Source organism: Pseudopipra pipra, chromosome 12 (assembly GCF_036250125.1).
Source record: "Pseudopipra pipra isolate bDixPip1 chromosome 12, bDixPip1.hap1, whole genome shotgun sequence".
Taxonomy (NCBI): domain Eukaryota; kingdom Metazoa; phylum Chordata; class Aves; order Passeriformes; family Pipridae; genus Pseudopipra; species Pseudopipra pipra.
In genome coordinates, this window is record NC_087560.1 from 4,820,375 (window position 1) to 4,839,317 (window position 18,943).

The 18,943-nt window shown below is 48.4% G+C and overlaps 1 protein-coding gene across 4 annotated transcripts in view; it reads left to right on the forward strand.

The window, feature by feature from the left end:
* The window catches only part of HCN4 (hyperpolarization activated cyclic nucleotide gated potassium channel 4), a 152,865-nt gene that overhangs the window by 39,891 nt on the left and 94,031 nt on the right, over window positions 1–18,943 (forward strand). For 2 of the 4 annotated variants that reach the window (XM_064668568.1, XM_064668569.1), the window contains exon 1: window positions 1,533–3,094. The exons of 1 other annotated variant lie outside the window; for it this stretch is intronic. In XM_064668568.1, coding sequence (XP_064524638.1) covers window positions 2,394–3,094 — 701 coding nt within the window. In that variant the 5' untranslated portion in view covers window positions 1,533–2,393. Of the gene's footprint in view, window positions 1–1,528; window positions 3,095–18,943 lie in introns of those variants that run through there. One more of the 4 variants, XM_064668572.1, reaches the window with a different exon arrangement.

Here is an 18,943-nt window from a genome sequence, read left to right on the forward strand (position 1 = left end):
AGGAGCACAAGTGCTTACACCTCAGCATCCCCAGTGCCTGGAGGAGGGAACAAGAAGAGGGAAAAGACCTTTATTGCTCTCACTGGCCTAATTCACGTTATTTGATCTCCAGGAATATTTGAAAATTGAGAGTTATTTCCCCAGAAAAGCTTGTTCTATCAGAAATTGTGAAAAAAGTAATACTATTAAATAATATTTGCGCTGGGTAGCTGCACTGTAGAGTATTTGAAATGAGTCACAGCCAGTCTGGGTTGTGCCAGGTGGTGGGAGGAGAAGAGGAGCAGGTGAACACATCAGGAAAGGATTCAGGAGAGAGCAGGCAAACAAAGATGAGGAAGCATGTGCTGTCTGTGTGTGTGTGTGGTGAAGTCACTGCTGATCGTGGCATTTCCTAAAGGAAATGTGCTGCTTTAAATGGCAAAGTTACCTATGGCGAGTGACTCCTGGGAGGGAAGAGGTGAATATTTGCTCAGGAAAGCAGAACTGCAGCGGTGGTGACGATTTCCTCCCTGCTTGCAGTGGGCATTCCTTGCCTGTGTTCAGCCTCCCTGTCTTTGCCTAGCAGGTGGGATCTTAAATGTCTGAAACAACAAATATTCTAGAAAGCCTGAAATGCTGAATTGACACAAAAATATATACAAAAGTCTCTCGTATGGCCAAAAAGATTCATAATTTAACTCCACTGGTTTCAAAGGCTCGACGCTAGGAAATAATCCGAACTAGTTTATCAGTCTTAAACATCACAGGATAAGCAGCCACTCCCAAATAAGCACAGGCGCGGCTGATTGCTACCTCTTTACCTCCTTTTCTCCAAAAGCCCCCTCTCAAATACCAAAAGGGAAATGTCTGATTTCAGCTGCTTTGGCCTCTGTTGCACGGGGTGCATTGTGGCCAGCAGTGAAGGCAGGAGGATTCCCATGCGGAGCTGTTCTTTTCCCAGGAGCGTCCCCCGGAGACGCGCCGGTGGCGGGTGAGGCGCAGGAAGTGCTGACTCAGGTGCCCACTGGGAAGTGGGTTTCCCCGCGTCGCAGGGAGAGCCCACGCATCCCACTGCCTCCGCCAGCCCAGCCCAGCCTCCCTCAATCCAGCGGGGGAGCTCTCGGAGATGCGGCTTGCTTTGATTTTTTTATTTAATGGCTTCTACAGATCCAACCCCGCAGGGGAGGCATAGTACCGGGTTTGCATGGCTAACGGGGAGCGAGGCAGCCAAGGAAAAAAGATCCTTCCAACCCTTCGGGACTCTGCGGACGGGTGCGAACGCAGCCTGTTCCCAGCAGGCAAACTTCTGCTAGGCAAGACAGGCACTCCCCTAGCCCCTGTTTTGCATGCAAGTGAGATTTTCAAGGTGAACCGCTGCTTTCCCTTTAGATTTGGAATCGCCCCTTCCCACAAAACCCCCCGTGCCCACACAAGCAAACCTGCCCTCCAGCAGCCACACCTCCAGGAGGAGTAGGGATCGCCCGCATCTAAGGGAAAAGGAATATTCTCGCTCCTATTTATTTTTTTTCCCGTGTTTGTGATGCTGCTATTTTTAAATTCGCGGCGGCCCGGTGCTCGTGGCCGATAAGCCCCGGCTGGCCCGGAGCCCAGCGCTGCCCGGCCCCGCGGCTCCGCAGCGCCCGGTGCCCGCAGGAGCGGCGGGAGCAGCCCCGCGCCCGCCGGGCGTTGCCCCTTTAAGAAGCCCGGGTGCTGTCTCAGGTAGGCAGAGCCTGTGTGCAGTAGTCGCTCCTATGGCAACCCAATAGAATGGGATCGCTTCATGAATATTCCCAGGAGCAGGGGCTGCATGAGGAATAAGTGATGACAGTGATGTAAGCAAGCAGTGGCCGCTGCAGGTTGCAGTTCATTGTGTTATTGGCCGGCAGGTTGAGGAGTTTGAGGCACCCGGGTTTGAGCTTCGCTTTCCGGATGATGTCTGCCCGCCGGGAGACACGGCACATTTGCATCTCGAAGCCAACATGGCAAGGCGGCTGCTGCTGCCGCTACCGCCCTCCCTCGCCTTCCAGCCAGGAGTGTGTGGCTCTCCTCTAGACTTCTTGCCCAGTGCTCAGGATCTGAGCAGACGGGGATTGCAGTAACACTCACCAAGGGAAGACAAGCAGCAAGTAGCCAAATCGGGACAACGGGGAAGAAGGGGGGGATTTTTTGCCTTCCCTCTTTTTTGTTTTTTTGTTGGTTTTTTTTTTCTCCTTCCCTTCCCTTCTGGATGCAGAGGCTGTGTTTTGATGCAGAGCCTGTGGATGCCACAGCCTGGTAAGGAGATGACACGCCAGTCTCTGGTCCCCTCTGCCCCTTGAGCTGGGGGCAGGGGCCTGGGGGCAGTGCCGGTTCCCCTTCCTGGGCAGAGCGGGGTCTCTCCCTCTCACTGAGCAGCAGCAGCAGCAGTATCGGCCATGGACAAGCTGCCCCCCTCCATGCGCAAGAGGCTCTATAGCCTGCCCCAGCAGATCGGACCCAAGGCGTCGATCATGGACGAGGAGGATGACAGCGACAAGGACACCCGGAGGAAAAGCATCAGGCTGAAGCCACTGCCTTCGCCCTCTGCTGGGAGCACCCGGGCCCTCGGGGGGGACCCCGGCAGAGGGGGGGACCCCGGCCTCCTGGAGACCGAGGCCGGCGGCAAGGGCGCCAAGACCAGCACCAACGGGGACTGCCGCCGCTTCAAAGGGAGCCTGTCCTCGCTGACCAGCAGGCACCTCCACGACGCGGCCGAGGAGAAGAGGCTGATCGGCGGCGAAGGGGAGCCGGCCTCCCCCAGCGAGGACAAGAGCCCCCCCGGCAGTGGGGAGCTGGAGCAGGGGCTGCCGGCGCCCCCACCGCCCGCGTCCCCCCCGGAGCCTCAGCAGCCCCCCCGGGCCTGCTCCTCCACTTCCATCAAAGTGGAAGGAGGTGGAGGGTGCGACCAGATCACCCCAGATGAGGAGCAGAGGCTGGGCCAAGCCGGTTTCATGCAGAGGCAGTTCGGGGCCATGCTCCAGCCGGGGGTCAACAAATTCTCCTTGAGGATGTTTGGCAGCCAGAAGGCCGTGGAGAGGGAGCAGGAGAGGGTTAAGTCTGCCGGGTTCTGGATCATCCACCCCTACAGCGACTTCAGGTACAATCCCCCCCTTCCTGATCCACTCCAAACCAGCTGGTCTGCCCTTTCCCACATGACCTCCTGCACCGTGCACCCACCCCAACAGAACTTTCCTTGCTCATCTCCTAGGCAGGGGAGCTGGACACATCCAAGATCTGCTCCACTCAAACAATCTGCAGGTTTCATTTACATTTAACCCTAATTTTAGTGCCCCACACAATTATTAATTTTCAGTTGTGTTTTTAAACCAGCAAATGTCTCTTGCTTTGGCTTAATGTAAGGGAAAGGCTCTCCTTAAGTTCAGTGTAAATGGGGAAAAATGTTCCCACCTGATGCACAACTCCAGACTAAAAGCGTGGTGTCTGCTGCTTAACTAGTCCTACATGCCCAGTTCAGAATGTGTGCTCTGCCTGACTAATGCTTCCCATTTTCACACCTCAGAGTCCTTTCTCCCTTTTCCTTCCCCAAGAGTTAGGGAAGGATGTTGCTACTGTTGCTGCTCCTTACAGTGTCTTACTGCAGCATGGCTTGTCAGGAATTGGTATGTGCAGGGGATGGCAGCATTCATTGAGAAGGAACTTAACACCTTCAGAGTCTTACAGAGAAAGATCCTCTCTTTTGCATGTGTACATCCTTATTTCCAAATTTAATTTGGATAGGGAATAGTTAACACTGGCTTTATGAAAGTAATGGCAACATTTCCATGGAGGTTAATAAGGAAACTAACTTGTAAACCCTAGAGCCAGTTTCTGTGTAGTTCTGCACAGCAGAGGGATTGTGTTTGGGTATTTCTGAGCAAAGTATCATCTACTGCACAGGTGAATTGTCCTCTGCAATATGTATGTAAAGTACTGCAATCAATAATTAATTACTTAGTGCAATCAATGGCTAAGGTTTATTGCTTCAACTTTAATTACAACAGGCTTACATCTCACATTTAAAAGCACATGGTAGAAGAACATTATTCAAACACACATCTGTCACACTACATGATTTTATTGAATTTTTGGACTCTTCACAAGAAACCTGGTAATATTCCCTAAAATACAGTTAGCAAGGTAATTGCAGGAAGGAGCTCCAGGGTGGATTTGGGTGCCCAAACAGCCATGTCAGAAACCTCTTGACACTACCTATTAGGGATTTAGCAAGTAGCCCACACGCTGAGCAGATTCAGCACTGGCACTGACCAGATTCCTTGATATTTGCTTGGATTAACAAATGTTATTAGAAGGCTATGTGAGTTGGAAGACTGCACTGTCATTTAAATTCAGTGCATTCAAGTGTCCCAAGCACACAGCTGAGTGAGCTTTTGAGGGCTTCCAGTAGCTACAGCATTATACATAGTGCTTGCAAGCACAATCCTGCCCAATCCCAGACTGGAAGGTCTATAAAATAGCCTCCCAGTTGGGACTGATCGAGTAATAGCTCACAAACACTGAAATGTGACACTGATCAGCTTTAAAAAGAGCAAACCCTAATTCATACTCTTGGCTGTAGATCTTTGCATTATTTGCCCTGAGTCTGGAGTTAAAAACTAACAACTGTGTTTTCTTGGGTTATTTTAGCAAGGTGTTCTCTGTATGTCACACCCTCAAGGAATTTTGGATTTAGTCTCTGGACTGTATTTGGATTTATGCAAAAGCAGCATTCAGTTTGCATGTCTTTGTGTCTCTGTATAGTGGGTTTATTCCCTTCCATCCTTATGACTGTTTCAGCATAGAACCAGCCTGGCAAACTTGAGAGCAGTAGCTGAGGTAACCACCTTGCCCAAGGTGAGATGGTCCTAAGAGTTTGGATTTTTAAGGTTCCTACTGAACCAGTGCTTATTCGTTAAAATGATGAGGTAAGTTTTTATTTCTGAGGCACTTGGCCACTCCTAGCCTTGCACAAAGGAATGAAATATGCTGGCAAGCTCCAACTCCCCCCAGCCAGATGATCCCACCGAGCACTGAGCTGTTGTGTGCATGCAGATCTCTATGAATGCATGGATGACTCTTGATATTAGAACATAATCCTGCCCTGATGTAGCTGGGAATTTGTGCAGAGAAGGCACAGTGAGTTGGGGGTCTGTACCCTGAGGCAAGACCTGCTTGGGGGCAGATTCCAGGTGGGCTGATATCTCCCTGCCTTGTGTTTCTTCTGAAGTGGTGTGGAAGGCCAGCACACCGACATGGGCTGTGTCCCTGCTGTCACCTGCCAGCCTCGGATGGGGCAGTGGGACCGAGGGTGCACAAGGCCAGGGGGAGCTGGAGGCACCACTGTCTGGTCAGGAGGGATATTTTGGGGGGAACTTTGCTCACCCCTGTCCCTAGGTCACTTGCAGCATGTCTGCTGGAATATGGATGCTGCTTAGAGAACAGGCGTGGGCTTCCAAGGAAAATGACCTGTGAACAAAGGCTGCCTTGAAGGAGAGGAGTGGGAGCCTTCCAGATTCTGCTCGGGCTTTGTATTCCTTCTTCCCCTCTGCTAAAGCATCTGTCTTGGAAACAACTCACATGAATACAAATAGCGTTTTTTGACCTCTGGAATGCAGCAGACTGCACCAAAGAGCAGATATTACCAAAATATTTGCAATATCCTTGACCCAAAGGAGTGTGGTTTGTGCCTTGGGAATTCCGCAGTGCAATGCCCAGTTGCTCCGTGCTAGAGATGGGTGCAGATCCCGGAGCAGTCGGAATGATCATGGAGGAATGAGGCTCCATTATCCTGCACTTTGCTGTCACCAAAGCTGTGCAGCAGCATTTGGGGTACCAGTTTCAAGTTAATAATTATTTAGACCCCGAGCTTGCTTTCTGTCTTTTTGGAGAAACCAGTTTCCCCTCTGAGAGAGAGGTGCATCTCCAGGCATTTTGGTGGAGCTCCAGACCTCGTGACTCCTGTCTCAGTACAGCTGGAGATGGGAAGTTTTGCATGGAACACTCCAGCCCAATTTACTGCTGCGAAATGACAGTGGTGTAATTCTCTGACTTCATGGAGTTGCTTCTCCTTGCGCTATGCAAGAGGAGTTCCTGATTTAGAATAGAACAGAGGCTTTCATCATTGTCTCATTAAATTATCATTTTAGCATCTAATATGGCTAATTCCAGTGGCAAATCTATGACCCTCCAAGAGTAAAGCAGATTAATATAGATTCAGGCTCTGTTGATTTCTGCTTTTAGTCCATTGTGAGGGGAAAAGACATCAAGTGACCTTTATAAAAACCAAGCTCAGTGCCCCTGAGTACTCCTGACTAATGCAGTGGGCTGGTTCTAGAAGCTCTTAAAAGGTGTCTAATGAAAATCAGAGTACTGGCTTCTCTTCTGAGGTGCAGATGTATGTGCTGGCTGCTGGAGTTTGCATCTGTGGCTGATCGCACATCGGTGCAGAGCCAAACTGTATTTCCGAGATCAACATTTATCTGTGACTCTGAAAGCTTTTTCACTGGGTAGATAGAATTGTTATGATAGAATTGTTATGTATTGCTTAGAGGAAGCATTGATCCAGTACAATTGGTTTAATAAAAAAATTCCAGACAAACAACGATCTGTCTAGTTTGTAGCTGACTGAAGCATATGGGTTGTAGCTGCTGCCCAGAATTGCTTGCAAAAAAAGTGTAGCATGCTGCTTTTAGAAAGACCTGAGAACAGATACACTATCTGAGGGACCAAAATAGTCCAAACAGTGGATGTAAATAGAACTGCACATTATTCACTGCCCAGTAATCTATTAACTTCTTCACAGAGAATAGAAGCTGCTGTCTCTTTGAAAACAATGGAAAACATTCCACTCGGTAACAGACACAGCTACAGATTTTAGATTTTTTTCTCTTCTCTGTTCTCCCTTACTTGTGATACTTTCCTGCAAACAGATCCATTATTTCGTTTGCTTCCTCTGCCAGAACTCCCTGGCTGCTGGGACCCTGGGGAGATTTCTGTGGCACCAAAAAAACAGATGCTCAGGTGTGAGGTATGAGGTAGGGAAAGAACAAAATCATTTGCTTCCCGTCATGCTGCAGTGTCATGCAGCCTGCCTTCTTTGGGGGAATCAGTGGGATCTACTAATTACAGTCCAAACATCTGCACCCAGTATCACTGGTGGGACTGAGCAAAGATGGGAAGGATGTGTGGTCACCTTTCCCACTCTCCTGAGCAGACCTGATTTCCAGTCTCTCGGAGTGCTGCTCTGTCTGGAGACTCTTTTCCCTGAGAAGCTTTTCCCTGTTCTGTTAGAAGGGTAAACAATTTGTGGAGTGTCCAGCAGTGCTCACTGACTTTGGCAGCTCCCTGAGGTGGGTGCTGCTCCCTGCTCTCAGACAGTAATGCCCTTTTCTCTGTCTTTTGCCCAAAATGCTGCTTCTTGTGCCAGCCTTGCTTCATTCCTGCCCACGCTCAGGGGCTGCCCACAGTGGCAGCTCTGATCCCATGACTTGCCCTCTGCTCACAGCAATGAAAGTGCCCATTGTGTGAGCTGAATGTACAGCACATGGAGGTTCTGGGTCAGGGAAAGCTCTGCATGGAGGGGAAGGTCAGGGAGCACTGGAGTGGCAGCAGAACCTGTGTCTGTTGTTGGAATCCAGCGGGAAGTGTGGACAGGCCCAGGTTTGGAGGGGCAGCTCCTAGCCTTGGATCTCTTCTCTTTCTCTCCATCCTGGTGGTGTGTTGCCTTGGAATGACATGGGGATGCTGCAAGCTGAGGGGAGAGCAGATCCTGCTGCCTTTGCTGCAGAGAACTTTCCTGCCAATTCCCAGGGCAGTTTGCTGGAGCAGAACGAAGGGATCCAAGCAGGAATAATATGAAGGATAATCCAAACTGTGCTGAGCAGCATGGATTGGGTTTGTGTTGCCTCCAGTGGACTTGGAATCAAGTTGCAAGAGAAAAAATGTGGTTTTGTAGCCATGAACTAAGGGAATCAAACTATTGCAGCCATATTTCCCATGTCCATGGGCAAGTCATCACATGCTTCACACCCCAGTTCACATGTGGAAAGTAAATAATCCCACACTGACAATCCATGTAGGAATATAGCTTTGTGTATGAGGCAAGTTCTGACCCAGGCTTGGAAACAGGGAGGCCTCAGTAAATGAAACACCTCAGTGTATCCCCAGGATATATTTTAAGACTATGATGTAATATTATGGTATTTTCATGTATGTTCACATGTGGAAAATGACATAAAATAACATAAATAAGTACTAAAGCAAGCATTTAGATTTAACAAAGGGCTATGACTAAGATTTTCTGCATGAACTTAATTCAGGCTCTTCATACCAGTCCCTACCAACAGATGAAGACATTATCTCTTCCATAGAAGCCCATGGCTCCCTCAGTGCACTCAGGGATGGTTCCCTTAGGAAAAGCTATTTAACATTTACTCCCCCCCCTTGTAAGATAACATACCTTTTTTATTACATCTTACTCAGATCCTAATTGGGGGGGGGAAGGTTAATTTTTCTCTTGTTTTTATTTTTCGCACTTATAAAATATTCAACTGTAACAGCAATGAACGTTCATTTGGCTTTGTGACACCCTGGCTGGGAAACTGGTACTGTCATGCCCAGCTGAGAGTGGCAGAGACTTGAAGAGACTGAGGTCAAAAACATCCATGACCTGGTGTAGTGGAACTGAGGCCCAGGCTGGCAGAGCAGGAGGCCTTGCCCAGCATCCCTTGTGTTCAGAGCTCTGCCCTGGGGGCACACCAGAGGGAATCAGCCAGCCCTGGGACCCAGAAGACAAGGGCACAGGGCTAATGGCCACCTGTTCTAAGAGCAATGGGTGCTTTGAGAGGATGGCACAGTGTGATTTGGAGCATGTCTTGGCGTGGCTGGGGGGGCAGCCAGACTGGGAAACAGCCGTGCCGATCCCACCCGCCCTCTTCCCAAGCTCTGGTGGTTGTTAGTTTGTCTGTTGTTATAGCAAAAAAATAATCATCCCTGTAAACAATGACATCGTGTTCTCTTTAATCATCATCTAAGAATATTACTGTAATTACAGTTTTGGATTGGGTGCTCTGTCTGTCACCTCTGCAGGAACTTTTTGGCAGAGGGGGAGTCTCGAGGGCACCACTCACCTGCCCTGGCCATCACATCTCCTTCTGCAGTTCCTTATCTCTTCCACTGCAAACCTGCCAGATTGTGCAAGAAATGGGCTCCTATAGGAGATCTCTTCCCTGCACACATCTGCCTCAGGCCCCTCCTCCCATCTTGAAGGAAGCATGAACTCTCTGGGAAGAAGTGGTTTGAACCATATAAAGACTGTAAAAAACCACATGTACAGCCAACCTCCCTTCTGCTGTTTCATTTTGACTTTGCAGTCCAGTTCTTAACACAGAGCTTTGTACAGTTGTTAAGGTTTTAAAAAACAAAATCAATCCCTATCCTCAGCATAATAATATCTCTGGATTCATTGGCAGGTGTGGATCTTCCCAAGGCTGTGCTGTGCCCTCTGCTCTGAATTCAGCAGTGGCCATGGCAGGGAGTTACAGCAAGGAAACGAGGATGCACCACATTCCTGGGTGACTCTCCAGGCTTCAAAGGGAAACACACTCTGCCTTTAACAAACTCTCTGCTGTTTTCTCCTTTTCACCTCCAGCCCCACTCTCTCCAACCTGGTTTTTTCCCCATCCCTCGTTTCAAGTGTATGTTTCTCATCCCACCAGCCCCATCTCCATTTTCTAGGCTTCTTGTGGCAGGATTCTTGTCCAGCCAGTCCTGCATCCCAATATGCAGCTTAGCATCTGATCACTAAGATTTCATCTTAGTTTTTAGTATCTCCTCTCACCCCTTGCAATGTTCCAGTTGCAGTGTGTTGACTTGGCTCTTTCCTCAGTCCAGTTCCAGTCTCCATCCTTATCCTTCAGGTTTTTCCCTGGGTGGGTCTCTCCAAATTTGTTCCCTCTCCTTCTATATATCCTTAGTTGCTCTTGTCCTTCTGACTCTTCAAACAATCTCAGTTTTCTCAGTCCCCTTCCTGTTTTAAGAATTGATCCTTTTGCCTAGTAATTTAAAACCCTTCCACATTATCCTTCTTTCTATCCTTGGACACTCACTACCAATGTTCAGACAAACTCTACTAACATTTTCTGGTTTTCTGGTTTTTAAACTTGAAATACCTCAATCCTCGGAGGTAAGTATTTAGAACGGTGAATTTGTATAGAAGCACAATCTCCACTGCATTAGTATGAAGCAGATTATGTTTGAGGGAAAAATGTGTTTTCTGAAGATGTTTATTAGTAGATAGACATGGAATCAGTGTAGGATTTCTCAGTACTATTATCAGGAGGTAAACTTGGGTTTTCAATACCGTGTTATTCTGGTTAGGTAACTGTGCTAGTGCTTTCTGTGGCACTGAGGTTTTTTCTGCTGTGGAGTCATTGCTGCTGCACTGAAATCCATTTATTATGCAGATAAAAGAGTGATCTTTGTCTGGAGATAACATAGTGTCATTTTAGCTTGAAACCATTGAAATTTGTCTTTGTTTCTGATGTGTTATGAGCATCTCATTAGCAAGTCCATGAATCCCTCAGTTTGCTCTTGAAACCAACTATCTGAGCTCTCATCTCTGCCAGAGCAGAGATTTCTTCCTTTCTCTTATTTTTGAAAGCTGTGTTGGTGCCAAAGCAGTTATAGGTCAATTGAGTTATTGTTGGTTCTAATTGGCACTCTAACAAGCTATTAAATCAATTTACCTACAGATGAATGTCACTCAAAAAGAAAGGTGCCAACTGCTTTTGAGAACTTCAAAAAACCCATTTCCACTGCTGAGTGCAAGGGAAAGGCCAGGCTGGAGGGAAGTGGCTACTGAGAGTGGGAGATTTCACCCCTAAATGCTCATGCCTCGAGGTCTGTGGCTGATCACGGTCCAGGCTGTTCCTGTGTGAGGTAGGATGAGACTATTTCCAGAACTCGAGGCCAAGGAAAGAATGAAGAAAATCACCAGCTCTGATGGGTGCTCTGATAATCCCTTCCCTGGTCTGTAACAGAGCATGGGCTCGTTTCCATGCCGAGAGAGCTGCGTCCTCTCCTGCTTCCCTCCCACACACCCTGTGTGACTGCTGGGGCAGGTGCAGCATCCACAACCATCTCTCGAGCCCGGCAGCACCCACTGGGGACATCACTGCCTTTTGGCTGTCTAGGGATCTGTGACTTCATGAGATGTACTTGCTTTAGTTGCAGAAGAGTCAGAGTCATTATGGTGAAGGGGGCTCCTGGCTCCTTCTGAACTGTTTAGCTGACCTCTTCCCGCAGCAACACAGCGCTCACGGCCACGAGTCAGAGCATTTCTTACTGAGATGGTTGGAAAGCAGTCACAGCCTACAGGGCAGGACGAGGTTTCTTTTCCATGTTCACCCTGGAGGCTCCACGTCAAAGCTGCTCTGTGTATGACAAGCATGAGGAGTGCCCAGGTGTCCTTATTGAGTGGGCTGGTTTTTGGTGAAGCATGAGGCACAGGAGAACACAGCTTGGCTCTGTGCAGCTCCACATCTCTGCAGTGCTGACAGCACTAAACCCAGGGTTTGTCAGCAGAAACAGCACTTAGGACTCCAGAAACAGAGAAGAGGGAGCAGATTTGTGACTGGGCTAACAAGGTGCTGTTATAGAGACCTTTTCCTGCCCCTTAACCCAGGTTTGCTACCTGGGAAGTGCCTTTTCAAATTGAAATTACTCATTCAGTGCAGTACATTCACAGTGGCTGACATCAAATATGGTCACCCCGTGCCTGGTGTCAGCTCCAGGCTGTGGGAAGACCAGGCTATTATCTCCCAAGGAGACCCTGCAGGCAGCGGGGAAGACAGTGCTGAGAGAGCAAAGCAGATGAGCATCCAAAGGGGAATTCCAAGGTCAGCTTGAGGGTCCACCACTTGCACATTATAGGGGCACAGCAGCTTCCCCAGCGATGTGCAAAAGCTAATCTCATTGTGGTGACTCGTCCAAATGTGCTAATTAAGGATTTAAATCTCTGCCTCTTTGGATGGAGGGGTTGTCTGTGTTTGTGCATCCATTGTTACAGAGCTCAGAGGCAGGAGAGGAGCTGCAGGTTGCCAGCTGACTCCAGTGTAGGAGCTGGAACTCCTGGATTTTGATTTTCACAGCTGTGCTCAGGGTGCTTGTGACTGCCAGGGAATCGGTGGCTGTGCATGGAGTAACTCCTCATCCCTGTGCTCAGCTCCGGTGGGGCTGTGTGCAGGGGAGCTCTGCTGGGAGTCGGTTCTCCTGGTCAGGGCCGCTGTTACAGTGTGATCCTCAGCTCCACCTGAGCACGGGGGGGGATGGAAAACACGGTGAAGTGCATTTGGATTTGCCGGGGTGTGGGGAAGAAATGTCTTGCAAAGTTATCAGCGCTCCAAAGCTCGGGAGGGAGATAACGGCTGCATTCCAGAGACTGGGGGGCTCCAGTTAATAAGTCCTTCCCACATGATTTCAGGGCAAGGCGCTCACTCATCCCAGCTCTAACACTGTCACCCGGGGCAGCGGCTCAGCTGCGAAGGAGCAGCGTGTGCGTGCTGTGTGTCACCGGGGGACGGGGAGGCCCCTCATTATCCAGCCCTGCTCCGTGTGTTCCCTCCCCTCTGTCCCCCTTCGTGTCCAGCTGGAGGTGGTGCAGAGAGGCAGTGCAGTGACACCCTGGCTCTCTGCAGAGCAGCAGGAGTTGCACGGCGAGGCAGTGCAAAGGCAGTGTCCTGGACCAGCTCTCCCAACAGTCCAGGTGATAAGAGAAATGATAGTGAGGACTGTCTCAGGGCAGCTTTTTTAACAACAGCAAACCCACTTTCATTAAGCACAAATTCCTGATGCTTGACCTTTCCCCCTTGCTTTCAGGTACTTATGCATGCACAAGTTAATACTTCTATTAATAACAAGAGGAATGTATTTTTCATCCTTATTTTTCTGTGAATTGTGGGAAGGGCAGGAGAAAGGACCAGTCTAGACTACAGATGATGGTCTGTTCTCCTTGATGCCCATACAAAGCATTTGTATCATTCTCCCATGCTCATTTAGCTGCAGATGCACTTTGAATCATAAGCAATGTATAACAGCCAGAAGGACAAGCTGGAAGGCAAATCAGGCATCTGTTTTGGACCCTGTGAGCCATCCTGGACAGATACTCTGTACCTTGATTTCTCCAACTCTGAAAAAGTGGGGTACTGCTGCCGGGGGGCATGGAAGGTGCTGGAGGATTGTAAAATATTTTAATGTAACAGCAGATGCCAGAGTAGATGTCAGCAGGTGTGTGGTTGTTATCTACAAGGCAGTTTTGTGAGAATTTCTTCTTGATTCTCCATTTTTGTGTACTGCAGTAGATTTGGTCTCACCCCTTGTCCACCTTTTGTTAGGACCACAAAAATCAGTGGCTCTATGTACTGTTAGGTGATTCCTGAGTCATTGGCTCCTTTGTCTTAACAAGGAAGTGGTTACCAACACTCTACAGTTCCGTGTGTGGTGCTATATTGTCTGGCATATTTAGAACTAGGCTGGAAAAAGATAGGAAAAAAGCCTTCAGGGAGAGGGAGACAGGAGGAATTTTACCTTTTATGTCCATAAATGAGAATTGTGCAGCCCCTGCGTGGGGTTTGGAGATGCTCTAAAAAGAAAATGTTCCATCTCTTTCTCGTTAGTCATGTGCACTGCAAGGTGTGCTACCCTTTTCTTTGGGAATATGTGACTCCTGACTTTGGTAAACACTCCCAAATAACAGGTCTGGCACAGAAGCTGGCAAGATGTCTGTCCCTTTCTGTGGTGTGGCAGCCTTAGAAACATCCCTTCAGCTGGCTGACTGTTGAATCTTCTGGATGATCTGTTGTGATCTTTGGCTTTCAGTGCAAACACAAGTGTGATTGGGATCGTGCCAGCCTTGGTCAGGGCCATACAGCGTGTATGCTGTGGTTAGACATGCTTAAACTCCACATTTGGCAGTGACTTTTGGCTAAACCTCGACTGATTTTGGACAGTTTCTAGTCCTCGCTTTTGCAAAACCTCATGGAAGGTTCCACTGTTGGGGTCGTGTATTCCCTTTGTGACTGAGCTCCTCTGCTGTCCCTTTGCAGCACAGGTACTCCTCTCATCTGCTCCCCATCCATCACCCAAACAGGGGGGACTCCACTGCCTTCTCATTGTCTGTAGGAACTCATTGGAAGTTGGGCCCAAGCTTTCCAAACACAGGCAGCTGCTTTAGCAGCACAAACAGGAATTTGGGCTAACAGTGGCAGATGTGGGAATGGCCTAGGACTCCTGCTTTTGAACAGGGGATCTGAAAGCCTCATTTGCAAGTAAATTCACACAGCCAAATCTGCAGTGCAGACAAAAAAAGATTTGCCTTGACATCATCTGCCCTGCTCCCAGCTCCGCAGTCAGTCAGGAGAGCAACGCACAGCTCCAGCCTCTCCAGCTCAGCAGAATTAAGGCTAAGCTTCATCATGAGCTAATGCAAGCTGTTCCCACCCCAAATAATTGGCTGCTGGATGCTTTGTGTCTGTCTAACCATTGCTGCATGTGGGTGGATGTGTTGTGTGTGTGTGAATGAGTCTGCTTGGGAAAGTGATACATAACATCGGGGGTGCATTAATAATACAGTGCCTTGTGAATGATGGGGATGTGAGCACTGTAAACCAGAGCTGGGCACGTCAAACATCTCTACAAGGATCACTCTCACCGGTAGCACAGGATGGTGATTCCCACATCCAGACCACCACTGCCTCTTTTTTTCTCTTCCTCCCACCGTGAACCACCTCGGGAGTCTTTCTAGTCCGATGTTTCCCAGAGCTGAAATTTCAAAGCAGGATAAAAAGCAGCAAATTGTCCCAAAAGCTCAGTCCCCCAATCAGCACAACCCTCTTTGCAGGGCCTAAAACCCCATGGTGAATAGAAAAGACGATGCCTATCCATGGGCATTGCTGTGGAGACACTGAGGGATGGAAGTCATGCCTGACTTGGGGACATAACCCCTCTGGGACTTGGCAGCTGTTCTAGGGTATTACTTTCACAAGGCTGAGCTGTTCTGAAACACTTCCTCCAGTGTAATCATCACACACACACACACTCTCTCAGTAATGGCAGCCCATCAGCATTTCTTTCCAGTTTCCTAGATAAGAAGTGCAGAGACAAGCTGTGAAAGAGCTCAACAAGATGCCTTGACGTGAGTCACTCACATTTCCTCAGCCTGGCCCACAGATAATCTCTAGGCCTTGCTTTCTCTACACATCCTTGTGGCCAGGATTTTTCCAGGGAAAGGGCACCTCTTTGAACTAAGGACAGGTGAGTGGAAACTTGTGCCTGCTCAAAACCTGGACACTAAGATCTGCAGTCCAGTTAGGGAAAAAGACACATATATATGTTGGTTATACCTCCAGCTGTCCAGTTCAAGGTGGAGCACAGCTTTCCTACAGCTGGTCCAAGAGGAGGGGAGAGAAATCTTTATAAGCTCTTTGAAAACTGTTTTTTGAAAGGCAAAATATATGTGGCCTGGTTAGCTCAGGAATCAGAAGGGAGGATATTCCAAATGAAGTAGTTTTGTAGCAATGTAAGGTACCCTGATCCTTATAAATCCGTGGCTGTTGACAGAGCAAACTACTCACCTTTCCAGGCAGGCAGATATCACTGTGAATAATTGTGGTACAGTTCAGATAATGTACTTCAGCTTTACTCAGGCCCTCCTCTGGAGCTGCAGTTGGATGTTGTTCTGCTGCATTTCCCCTCAGCATTGGCCTTGCTACAGTGCTGGGTAAGGTTATTTCTGCACACACTGAAGTTCTTATGGATACAGGAGGACTGATGATCATTTCATTGAAATGAGGTTTCATTAGTAGACACATGGGGCCAAATGCATGGGTGAGAATCCATTGCAACTCGTGAGGGTGACACTGGGAATCAGTTTTCCTCCTGGGAAGCACCTCGGGCCGGTTCCCTACACGTCCCTCCGAGGCACGTGTGGGCTCTGTGTCTGGCACTGTCTGAGACCTGCTAATGCTGCACAAGGCAGCGATTCCAGATTACATTCACACTTTGATGTTTGTGCAATGGATCTTCAAAGCAGGGTTCAGTGAGCCCGTTGCTCCAGCAGGGGTGTTTTAGAGCACTGAATTTTCTGCTCTTCACCCACAAAACAGCTATTTCTGATTCACTGATGTCTTGCATCAGGAGATCCCTAATTTACTATCTGAATATCTAACGCGTTTTCGATGTACTTTGAGAGCAGAGCTAATCTGCTCTCTGCTTTTCCCGGACTCCAGTGAAAGACCCTCTGCTGTTCCCCACCGGAGCACTGAGGATGTTGGCTGGAGTGGTTTGCAGAGCTTTCTCCCAGGTGCCCTCATCATTGAACCATCTATCTCCTGTTCCTCACCCTCCCTGTGATCTCCCAAGCACCAGCCAGTTGGGCTGAGTCACAGCACAGACATTTCTGGTGGGATGAAACAAGAACCCTGGCCTTTGCCTTGCTCTGAGCTTACTGAAACAGAAGGACTCGATTAACTGAACAGAAGAAAACCTTAGAGATCACGGGATGCAGCGTTACTGAAGTGCACAAGTTCCCAGCCCATTTCCGTGGTACCCCAGCACATCCCTGCTCCCACTCAAGTCAAACCCTGCTGCAGTGGCCTTGAAACTGGGTCCTGTGTGTGCAGAAATAAAAAACTACAAGGATATTTCATGTTTTAGAGAAGAGGGCCCTTTGAGAGTGTGTTCCTCTTGGAAAATCTGGAATTCATTGAGACATTGCTGCCATCCTACATTCCCAAAACGGAGCAGGGAACAGATTTGCCTCTAGGCACCACAACCAAGGGATAAGACGTGTCTTTTCTTTTGAGACATGAAACTTAAAAGCCTGGAATAGTCTTTTCTGGCTGTAACTTTCAGACCCCAGAGCATGTTTAGGTTCTTTTAGGGTGTCCTCTTCCAGACTCAGGAGCAGAGGAAGATTTTCCTGGCCTGGCTGGGAGGGCAAAGTGCCACTGCCCCTCTCACAGCTCCACGTGGTTCTCTGGGCCCAGGTGTGAACGGACCCTGTGATGAGCTCCTGCCTTGCACTAAGGGAGTTTAAAAGTTGAAACAGGTAATTTAAAACACACACTCATTTAATGAAATCTGCACCTTCAATAGGGAAGTGTTTGACTATCACTGCCTTGGAACAGGTACCTGTCCCACTGTCTTTCTGGTGATCATTTACTGTGTCAGCAAAGCAAATTGCAGGTTTCAGTTCTACCTGAAGGCTGGGGCAATTATACTGGTCATGTGTCCAAAAATCTTTGCAGAGATTGTTATTTCACATTCACTTTGAAGCATGTCTGAGCCTGATGCCAAAGTGTAAATACAGGGGTTTTTTACATTATTTATTGGGTTTTCATGACTATCATATCTGCACTGCCCCAGCTGTTCGTAGAAATAGCTTTGTCATATTTCTGTGAACTAGCAAGGATATATATTCCCATTTTATGTCTGGAATACTAATATACAGAGAAAGTACATTATTTTCTAGTGGGTTGCTCAAGCAGTCTGAACTTGAGTGGTGCAGACATCACAAGTAGTCCCTCGGTGACAGGACTGTCCTACCTTTCCCTGCAGTGTCCCTCTAGGCAGGATGGAAGCTGGCAGGCTGGAGCCTCCCTGTTATGTATTGATGGAAAATGGGCTGCAGCAAGCTGAATATATTTCTGAAACAACTTGTTTCTGGCAGGTTGTTCATTCTAAAAATATATTTATTTCTAATTGCTGAGCAGAATGCTTAATGAATTCTTCCTTCCCAAAAACAATTAATCAAAGAAATGATTTAGGACTGGCACTTGCTCCCCCAGGGCTCAATGGCTGTGTTCCATTGACTTAAGTAGAGCAGAGCGAGTCCAGCCCATACTGGAAAACATTTATCTAAGCATTTTTTAATGGTGTCCATCACTATTTGTCTGCATGTCTCTGGCACTCTCTATATTGGAGGAGCAGCACTGGACATCAGAGTTACAGCAGTTGCTGGAATAAGTTTTGCAACCAATGTTTTCCTGGTTTGTATATTTTTTTAAAGGAGAGTTATTATGCAAATTCACCTTTATCGTAATGGGGACTTGGAATAGTGAGGAGAGAAGAGGCTGCAGTTCCAGCTTGCTCTGGAAGGCTTCTTGACAGGAACAAATGGCTGGGGAGGACTCTGTGGGTCACTGAGACCCTGCAACACTTGATAAAGGAGAATCCCCTGGGAATCCCCACCACACCACCAATATCAGAAGTCAGAAATTTGCAGTGTGTCCTGGGAAGAGCAGGAGAGATCCGTCAACATCCTTTGTCTTGGCAAAAGGATGAGAGGTGCTAAGTGGAAATGCCTGGATCTCATCACCTGCTTCCTTTACAGGAGTGTACATGGCACATTCCATGGCACACAGTGAAGGTGAAAAGCCAAACTGGCTCCTACCAGTCTGACTTGAGGGGAAAGGCCTTATATGTCCTAAATGTGGCCACTGAATTCTTCATGTTCTGTGTGATTCAGCTGGTGATTCAAAGCATCCTCTGTGGGCACGTGTCTGACTGTATCCTTTCTGGGGAGGAGATATTCCAAATGTCCAGCTTCTGAGTTTTCCATTCTCCTAGAGTCTGCTCCAGGCCCTCCTCATTTCCCCCAAGCCTCCTGCTGCACTTCAGCTTTTGCTGGGTTCCCTCATTTCAGTCAGTTCAGTGCAGAAATGTTTGGGGGGACAACCACAACAGCTTCTCAGGAACTGAAGGGGCTTTGCAGCCCAGGGGCTCCTTGCATGAGGATCTGCCCTTCTGTGGAGCTGAAGGACTAAGCTGGGAGCTCCCAGACACTCCAGTGAGTGTGAGGATTCCTGGTCTCTTCTCTCCTTTCTGCTGAGGTCGTGTGTGTGAGCAAGGCACTCTGGAATAGCTGCCTCTCCGTGCCTCAGCTTCCCCCACT